Source organism: Propithecus coquereli, unplaced genomic scaffold (genome assembly GCF_000956105.1).
Source record: "Propithecus coquereli isolate 6110/MARCELLA unplaced genomic scaffold, Pcoq_1.0 Scaffold1021, whole genome shotgun sequence".
Taxonomy (NCBI): domain Eukaryota; kingdom Metazoa; phylum Chordata; class Mammalia; order Primates; family Indriidae; genus Propithecus; species Propithecus coquereli.
This window is the reverse complement of record NW_012134093.1, coordinates 28,446-37,946: the sequence shown is the minus strand read 5'-3', so window position 1 is coordinate 37,946 and position 9,501 is coordinate 28,446. Positions and strand designations below refer to the sequence as shown.

The 9,501-nt window shown below is 55.6% G+C and overlaps 1 protein-coding gene across 1 annotated transcript in view; it reads left to right on the top strand.

The window, feature by feature from the left end:
• The first annotated feature begins 1,471 nt into the window (after window positions 1–1,471).
• Window positions 1,472–9,501, top strand: part of LOC105810104 (phylloquinone omega-hydroxylase CYP4F2-like) — a 17,494-nt gene continuing 9,464 nt past the window's right edge. The window contains exons 1-5 of the mRNA XM_012644016.1: window positions 1,472–1,842; window positions 3,564–3,708; window positions 6,969–7,022; window positions 7,113–7,240; window positions 9,410–9,499. Of these exons, the coding sequence (XP_012499470.1) occupies window positions 1,645–1,842; window positions 3,564–3,708; window positions 6,969–7,022; window positions 7,113–7,240; window positions 9,410–9,499 (615 nt within the window). The 5' untranslated portion in view covers window positions 1,472–1,644. The remainder of the gene's footprint in view (window positions 1,843–3,563; window positions 3,709–6,968; window positions 7,023–7,112; window positions 7,241–9,409; window positions 9,500–9,501) is intronic.

Sequence of the window (9,501 nt, the reverse complement as noted above, 5' to 3'; positions counted from 1 at the left end):
GCTGCACGAGAACTGCCGGAAGTCGCAAGCACTGGTGCCACCGAGTTGAGCTTCCAGCCTTAGTCTCACAGCAAATCCTAAAACATCCTGAAACCTTGGATCCTGCCCCCCACGCCCCAGGTAGTCCCGGAGCAGGTCTTCCTGGCGAGAGTTTTACCAGGAGAGAAGTCCAGCCGGCAGGACTGCCAACCTCTGACCCACAGGGGATCCTCAGATGCCCCTTAATCTCAGTTCTGGCTACAAATCGAGAGGCATTTTTCCCACCCGGGAACCCTCGGGAGGCACGTCTGCCGGTGCCACTGCAGGCTGACTCACTGACCTCAGTCAGATCGTGGGTCTCAAAACTGCCCTAGAAATTGACTGCAGCCAGCCCCTCTCAAGCGTGGTCTGAGAGCAGGCATGCCCACCCTGGCACCTGTCCGGAGACAGCACCTGTGTGTGGCCCCAGAGAGAGACCTGAAGATCTTGGTGTCAGCTGTAGACCCCAAACCACATCCTCGACTCCAATCCAGCCGCACTCAGCTCTCAAACATGGCAGCATGGCCTCCACCGGGACCCCCTCCCTTCCAGTGATTGAACGGCCCCCCAAAGGCCTGAGGGAAGCCACACCCACGGTACACCTGACAATAGAGCACTATCTGAAGACACTGAAGCATATCCTCATCCTGGCACCAGCTCCACAAACAAAGATCCTGGAAACAGTCCCGTGCACCCAGGGACTGGGCAAGATCCATGCCCACTAGAGCCCCTGATACCAGGAATCTGACTGGAACAATCGCCAGCAAGGCTGGATTGTTTGTTTCTGTTCCTAGCAGTCATGTCTCAACCCAGGGCCTGGGCTGCCTCCAGGCAGGACTCGAACTCCCGCCAGACTGGGCAGCCAGGGCCTCTGTGCTTTAATCTGCAAGCCTCCTAATTCTGCCCCGAGAAATGGTGCATGATGCTCTACAGGAGCTCGGGAGATGATTGGGGACAAGGCCTGGCCTGGCCATGCTCGTCTGGCACCTGAACTCTCACTTTCAGCTCCACCTGGCGTGCAAACCGTGGGGCTCTGGGTCCCCTTTGGTCACCCCTGACTTGTCCCCTTACTCCACACGGGAGGAGCTGAGACTTCAGGATCCAGTGCCTCGGCCGTGTCATCCCCAGCTGATCGCTCTGCAGCCAGCTCCCTCCCCGCCCCATGATTTGGTCCCCTGCCCAGGCTGGGAGGAGGCAGCCCTGCCTGCAGGGATTGGCTGGCCGAGACCTGCCCTGCCTCCCTCAGCCTTTCCTTCATCAGGACCCAGGGCAAAGACCGCCCAGAAGGGCGAAGAAGAGGTTGTGTGGACAAGCTGCTCCTGAGAGAAGGTGCCAGGCTGGAGGTGGTGGCCCTGGAGGGTCCCAGCCTGGGATGGGGGTGGGGGGCCAGCCCAACGCTGGGGCCGCTCTAGGGAGGTGGCCCTGGGAATGGTGGTTTCCTGGAAACTGAGCCCCTGGCAGCCTCCCTGCAATTCAGCCTGGGCCTTTGTGGACTTTAGCTCTCAGGCATTGTTTACCCATCTCGGAGCCCTCCCCTTCCCGCCCCTGCTTCTCTGCCCTGGCCCTGGAGCCCCCTTCCCTCTCCTGGGCCTCAGGAACTCCCCCTGCACCTGTGTGCCCTGCAGGATGCCACAGCTGAGCATGCCCTGGCTGGGCCTGGGGCCAGTGGCCACATCCCCGTGGCTGCCGCTGCTGTTGGTCGGGGTCTCCTGGCTCCTGGCCCGCGTCTTGGCCTGGACTTATGCCTTCTATGACAACTGGAGCCGCCTCCGATGTTTCCCAGAGCCTCCCAAAACAAACTGGCTCTTGGGTCACCTGAGCCTGGTGAGTGTGGCAGCAGGACGGGTCTGGGGTGTCAAGGCAGGTGGACTTCCCCAGGACAGGAAGGGGCTCAGGGAGCCGGGGATGGAGGTGGGCTGGGGTCTGGGACGGCAGAGAAGCGAGGGAGGCGGCTCACTTGCTCCTCTGCTCACTGCCTCACTGCTCTGCTGTGCCGTCCCAGGCCTCTGTCCTCTCCTTGTCCTCCCACCCCAGCCCGCACAGCAACCTTTTCCTGCCTGTCTTCCCACATTGGTGCACCGTGAGGGCTCCCAGGGAGGGCAGCACAGAGCAGGGACCCCTGGTGTTCCCAATCCTCCACCGTGGGACTTGAGGGGCAGTATCCAGGGTTTGCTCCCTGCCTGGCCCGTGTCCTGTGTCTGCCCCTCTCTGGGCTGTGACTCCCCCACTCTCCCAAACACACAGGGGCACAGCTGGGACACAAGACAGGTGGTGACAGTGTCCCACCCTTGCCCTTCCTGAGCACCCTCCTGTTACCCTGCTCTTCCCCACTAAGGTGTCCCAGTGGGCCCTGCTGTGCAACCTGCGTGACAGTTGGTCGCTCACTTCCTCTCTCAGAAGCCTTTCCCAACCCCCTCTCCCCACACCTTGCCCTCTGACTTGGACCTGCTGTCCCCTGTGGGTGACGTGGCCTCAGCCTGTTCACTTGTAATGGCAGGGGAGATGGGCGTGTCCTTAGGCTCAGTGGGAGGGTGCACAGCCTGGTCTGCAGAAATTGCTCACAGTTGGGAGCCATGGTCCACATGGACAGGTAGAGCTCCCCTCTGCTCCCTGGGGTCTGCTGAGGCTGGAAGTTCCCCAGGGTGCAGACCCTTTCCCAGGGGAGGAACTGAAGCCCACGTGCACCAGCCAGGACATGAGGGCACGTGGAAACCTGCCTTAGGGACACATCCTGAGGTCACACTGCCGCCGACAACCCTTTCTGTGGGGACGTCCCCATATGGCTGTCCCCAGGCCAGAACCACTCCCAGGACAAGAAAACCCTTCCTCTGGAGCCAAGGTGGCCCATGTGTGGGCAGAGATCGCATCCCCTCCCTCTGCCCGGGATGCACCTGTGGCGTTTGGAGACGGCCCCAGGAGAGAAGGGGCAGGAGGAAGCAGAGATCCCCTGCATCTCCGCAGAATCCACACACGCCGTTCACTGCAGAGGCTGCGCCACCTCCAGAGGCCGCGGGGGACCTGCGGTGGCCACTCCTGGGGACGTGTATTAGTCAGTGTTCCGCAGAGACACAGAACCACCGGGCACACAGATCTGGTATAGGTCTGGACAGAGAAGAGGGGATTTACCATGAGAACTGGTTCAGGGGGCTGCGGAGGCTGGGAAGTCCTACCCTGTGCCGACTGCAAGCTGGAGACCCAGGGCGCCGGAGCTGTCGCTCAGTCCGAGTCCGAAGGCCTCAGCAGCTGGAGCTCGGATGTCCAAGGGCAGAGAAGGTGGAAGTCCCAGCTCCGGGAGACAGAGCCAAGTCCCCTCCTCCTCCTTTTTGTTCTCTCTGGGCCCTCAGTGGGTTGGATGGTGCCTGCCACACTGGGGAGGGCGGATCTTCCTTCCTCAGTTTACCCATTCAACTCCTCGTCTCTTCTGGAAACTCTCAATGACACACGCAGAAATAATGTTTACCTGCTATCTGGGCAACCCTTAGCCCGGTCACATTGATACCTGAAATTAACCATCACAGGAGGTGACGGCCCTGTCTTACTTGCAGGTCATGAACACAGAGGAGGGTTTGAGGGACGTGACTCAGCTGGTGGCCACCTACCCCCAGGGCTTCAAGTTCTGGCGGGGCCCCACCCTCCCCCTCATCAACATTTACCACCCCGACATCATCCGACCTGTCCTGAATGCGTCAGGTACCATGCAGAGCTAGTGGTGGTGGGCGCCGTGGCGCATCCAAGGGCTTTCAGCTCTTCCTCCCCGATGCTCTTGCTTGGCCCCTGCAGTACCTGGGTCCCTCCCTCCCTCTTTTCCCTCAGCCACCTTCCTCTTCCCTGCATGTACTCACCCACCCCCACCCCAGTGTCTCCTCCCTGCACTGTCCTCTGCTCCCTTCCCTGGTGTCCTGGGCACCACTGGGGCCCCAGGAGGCCTCTCAGTTCAAGGCCTTGTCCTGGGGGAACTCCCCAACCTCATGTGGTCAGGAATGGACCAGAGGAAGATGCACTATGACAGCTCAGAGGAGACCTAAATTTCTACTGGACAGACTGGAAGGCTACCTACAGGAAGAGTTGCTAGAGCTGGGTCTGGATTGATGAGGAGGAACATTTTAAGTGCAGGAAGGGTGACTCAGTGACAGCATTAGTGTTCCAGGCTCCCTGCCAGGCCTGCTGTAAGCCTTGCATGTGCTCAAGTCCAGGACAATGAGGAGAACTGGCAGCTGGTGGAGGACCTGGGCCGCTTGCATGAGTGCCACCTCCGTGGGTCAGCTCCTTCTACCCCACCCGGTGGCTCGTCTGGCCTATGTTCATTGCTCTTCTGCTCCAGGCCCCAGGAATCTCCAAGGAGCCCCACTGCAGCCTGGTGGCCTTCCCTTGCCCTCTTCCCTCCCTTCCTTGCACAGTCCAGGCTGAGCAGGGAAATGGGCAGCATCCCACAGAGACTATGGCTCTGACACCAAAATGCTGAGTGACTTTGGGCAGGTCCCTGGGCCTCTCTGGCTTCTGACATCTCTTTCAGTTGTGAGTGATGGAAACTCACCCTCATGTCATCTCAGCAAAGAAAAGAAATCTGTTGACCATAAAGTCCAGAGAGGGTGGCCTTCAGACAAGGCTGGATCCAGGTCTGAAACAATCTCTTCAGCCATCTGTGTCCCTCTTGGTTTTATCTTTTACTGTACCATTTTTTCTTGCAAGGCCATCCTTTCCTCGTGGTGTCCATGAGGGGTTCCAGAAGATTCAGACATCTCCTCTTTTCCTCAGACCTTCCATAAGTAGCCTGAGATTCACTGTGATTGTCCTAGCCTGGGTCACAGGACCAATTCTTCAGCTAGTCACTGTGACTCTGATTGTCCAGTCTTGGCAGGTGTGCGGCTTCCAGAGCTATTCTTTCTGGGAACAAAGGAGTTTGATGATAAGAACTCAGGCCCTGGATTCAGACAGAGCCAGGCTCAGGTCTCAGGTGTGCCCCAGACTACCTGGGAGTTCATGGGTGAGGGGCTTCATGATTCAGAGTGTTACTTTCTCAATCTGGAAAATGGGATGACAGACAGCCCAGGTGAACTGGCATTTGTGATCTCTCTTAGTTCATCTGTTGCTGTAACTGAGTAGCTGAGACTAGGTGATTTATGAAGAAAAGAAATTTATACTCACAGTTCTAGAGGCTGGGAAGTTCGAGGTTGAGCTGTTGTATCTGCTAAGCATCTAGCGAGGGCCGTGTGCTGTGTTAGAGCATGGCAGAAGGCACCGCAGGGCAGGGGACTGAGTGTGCTCGCTGAGGTCTGCCTTCCTCTTCTTATAAAGCCACCAATCCCACTCCCGTGACATCCCATTAATCCATTAACCCACTAATAGATTAATTTATTAACCCCTCAATGGATTATCTGTTCAGGAGGGCAGACCCGACAGGATCCAGTCGCCTCTTGAAGGCCCCGTCTCTCAGTTCCGCCACGTGGGGATCTACGTTCAACGTGAGTTTCCGAGGGGCAGACATTCAAACCACAACAGGATCCAAACGGGGAATGGCTTTTCCTGTCCTGTCACTGAGGCTCCTGGTTGCTGTGTTTGAGAATGGCGGGGGGATGCCAAGGAAGAGGCTCAGCGCAGAGGTTGATGAGACGTGGGACAGACTCCCCAGGGCTCGGGGCTGCATCTCTACCTGGCAGGTCATTCTCCCTGGCAGCCTGGAAGACTGTGAATTGGGTTCTGTCTGCTCTTCTCCAGACTCGGGGCTTGCAGGACGGTCTCCTGTACATGCAGGGCCTGGCCAGCACCTTTGGGGATGTTGCTGCCGGCGGGTGAGGCGGTGGGATGTGGTCGTCTGCATCTTCCACCCATCTGCATCAAACCTGTGCTCTTTGCTCAGACGGACACTGCATTGGCCACAGCTCGCCCACTGCTGCGGTCTCTGTGCTGCCTCCAGCTGGACTGGGGACCAGAGTGGAGACAGGAGGGGCTGCGGTGGAGAAGCCACTGCCTCTGTCTCCCCTGGACTGAACTGTCTGACCTCTGTCTGACCTCTGGTCCTGTTTGCTCATGTCTGACCATGTCTGTGTGACGTCTGCTGTATGGACACATCTTGTCACGTGTATATTTACACCTGGTTCCAGGTGGCACCTGGTTCCTGTTACACCTGGTTACACCTGCTTTACACCTGTAATCATGGCGATCACCAGGTCTGGGGCTCCGCTGTAGCCAAGGTCACTTGGAACATGCTGGAGCCCATCTGCTTCTTGTCTGAAATGTTTGAGATTTGCTTTTTCTCCTACTTGTCACATCTGGGCCGTATTTGGGGCTTGTCTGAGGTCTCGGACCCAAGGCCCCTTTGTGAGCTGTCTGAGATACGAGTCTTGTCTGAGGCAGGTCTTGAGGTATGTTCAGATTACACCCGGGGCACAGTCTGGCTCACACCTGGTCCACATCTAGGACATTAACAGGATTATATTTCCATCCTACCTTGGGCCCAACCGTGAGGCATTCTGAGCTCATGTCAGACCATTTCAGGTCAATTTCATGCCATGTTGGGTGATTTAGGGTTTGTCATGTGTGTCGTGGCTGTGTCAGGACCTGTAACACATCGGGGCATGTCACATGTCTGAGATCCCTGTCAGGGGGTGTCAGAGTTCTGGGTAGGCAGGGTATCCTAGGTTCTTAGGAAGTTGTTTTGTAGGGTTTTGAGCTGTGTTCGGCTGTTGCAGACATGCTGAGGCATGTAGGGGCCATGTCAAGGCATCATGGTGTGTGCTCTGCCCTGTGAGGGTGTGTGTTGCTCTAGTGTCTGCTGCAGCCTGATCTGGGCCCCTCCCTTCCCCATCGTCCCTGCTCTGTCTGCACTTGGCCCCCTTCCTGCTATTCTGGGCTTGGAGGGGGGAATTCAGACCCCTGGCTGGGAGCCTCCAACCCCACCCCAAGCCCTTCCCCTGCCCGTCCATGTCCCTGATTGTCCTCATTCATGCCAGCCGCCATTGTACGGAAGGATAGTATCTTCTTCGGCTTCATGAAACCCTGGCTGGGTGAGTAACTGCAGGCGAGTCGGGCGGGGACAGCCTTGTGGAGCAGGAGAAGGTGTTGCCTTTGCTCACTGCCCTTCGCTGCCCGACTAGGGGAGGGGCTCCTGCTGAGTGCCGGTGACAAGTGGAGCCGCCACCGTCGCATGCTGACTCCCGCCTTCCATTTCAACATCCTGAAGCCCTATGTGAAGATTTTCAACGACAGCGTGAGCATAATGCACGTAAGTCCCTTGACACTGGGGTCCTAACTGGAGCCTTGGGGTGGAGGGCCCACAGACAGGTCTGAGCTAGAGTTCTGGCTCTGCTGGGTGGCTTGGTCCTTCTTCTTCCTCTCTGTGACTTGCTTTCCTCATCTGTAAAATGGGTATAATAATCCCTACTTAAGAGGATGTCAAGATGATGTAATGGTGTCCTGTCCCTGGCACATAGTAGGTGCTCAGACAGTGTCAGTTTCTATGTTTCTCTCCCTGTGAGCTCAAGAGAGCAATGATGAATATCACACAGCAGCTACTGCTGCGAACGAACCACTTCCGAACTCATTGGATTAATCAATGTGCTCGTCATTGCTAATAAGTCTGGGGGACAGTGGGCTGCTTCTTGTGGCTGTGGAAGGGGTCATTCAGGGTGTGTGATCAGCTGCGGGCCGGGTGGCAGCGTTGCTGATCCTGGCTCAGTCTCTCACCTGTGTGGGGCTCGGCCGGCATCAGGCTGATCTAGGATGGCCTCAGCAGGGACAGCTGGACTTTCCTCCATGCGATTCTCTCCCTCCAGAAGGGATCCCCGGCTGTCCCCACGGCAGATACAGGGCTCCCAGGGAGTGAGAGGAGGCTGCAAAGCCTCTTGGAGCTCAGTAGAGTTATTGTGTCATCATTTTTCCCACATCGTATTGGCCAAAAAAAACGGCAGAGGTCTGGCACAGAATGAAAGTGTGGTGGGTAAAATAGGCTCCGTCTCTTAATGCAAATTGCTGAAAAATCCCACTGCCAAGGGTGTGGGCTGAGGGAGATGTGGAGAACAGGGTTACGGATTTGTCTGTATATTTTGCATTTTTATTTCAAATTATAATGGGGGTACAAACATTTTGGTTACAAAAATTTCTTTAGTACCATTTGAGTCAAAGTCGTAAGTGTGTTCAGCACCCAGGTAGTGGGCATTGTACCCGATAGATGTGAATTACCCATCTGCTCCTGCCCCCTTCCACCCGCTGGATTTCCGATGAATGTTATTTCCATGTGTGCACGTAAGTGTTGATCGATTAGTTACATTTTAATGGTGAGTACATGTGCTGTTTGCTTTTCCAATTTTCTGATAATTCACTTAGAAGAATGGTTTCCAGGTGGGATAAGGATTTTTTGAACTGCCTAAGATTTTTTTTCTTACTCGAAAGGTTATAAGTTAACGTGTTACTTTTTCATGGATTCTGCCACAGACACGAGACTCCAGGGTCAGAGACAAAGGGTGCTTTACTACTAATGGCACAACAGCACGTACTTCTTCTTGGTTTGCCTCCTTTTTCCAAGCCGCTCAATCCCACGTGGGTGACACAGGCGGGATCCTATCGATGCCTGTTCCTGGAGTCCATTGCGGTGCAGGGGAGGAGCACTAGGCTTAGGGAATCTGATTTTACAGCAAGCAGACACAGCCTGGTATGTGTCCGGGGGAATCATGACCTTATCCCTCAAGGTTCTTCTCTTCAAACACAGGGTGGAGAAATGACCCAGGTTAAGAACATAGGTCTTTGCATTCTTGACATGCCCAGCAAGGATGCTCAGGGCCCATGGAAGACTACTTCTACCAACATAGGGATATATTTGCAATCCACTTATAACAATAAATATGAGGAAAGCCAACATTTCTGAGCACTCACTATGTGACAGAAATGATTCCTTGTGCCATTTCCATGATATAAATTCTCTGATTTAATTTTAATGCACCTGTCAGAGTTTCTACTTACCCCATTACAGAAGAGGAAACTGATATCCAGAAAGGTTAGAGGGGTTACTCAAGTCTACCCATGTACTGAGTCCTGGGGTGGTGGAGCCGGGATTCTAACCCAGTTTATCTGGCACCAAAGCAGGTCAACTTAAATCTTCCTGAAGATTTGACAGGTGGGACCTAAGGGAAGGCACTGGGTTGCCCATGGGCACACTCAGCATAGGATGCAGAGCTGAAACATGAACTCAGATCTCTTGTTCCCAGCCATGGGGTCTTCATCTCCTAATAGTAAAAGCTTCTGCTTTCACCCAAGCCGGGTCCTCCCTGGAGATGGCTACCTGGGCCAGAGGACCAAGAGGCTGGTTCTGAATGTGTTTATCCTGATGTTTGGGATTGGGGATGGGCTCCAAAGAGCCAAGGCCCAGTCCCCCAGCTCTGTCCCCTTCTCTGGCCAGGCCAAGTGGCAGCACCTGGCCTCGGAGGGCAGTGCCCATCTGGACATGTTTGAGCACATCAGCCTCATGACCTTGGACAGTCTGCAGAAATG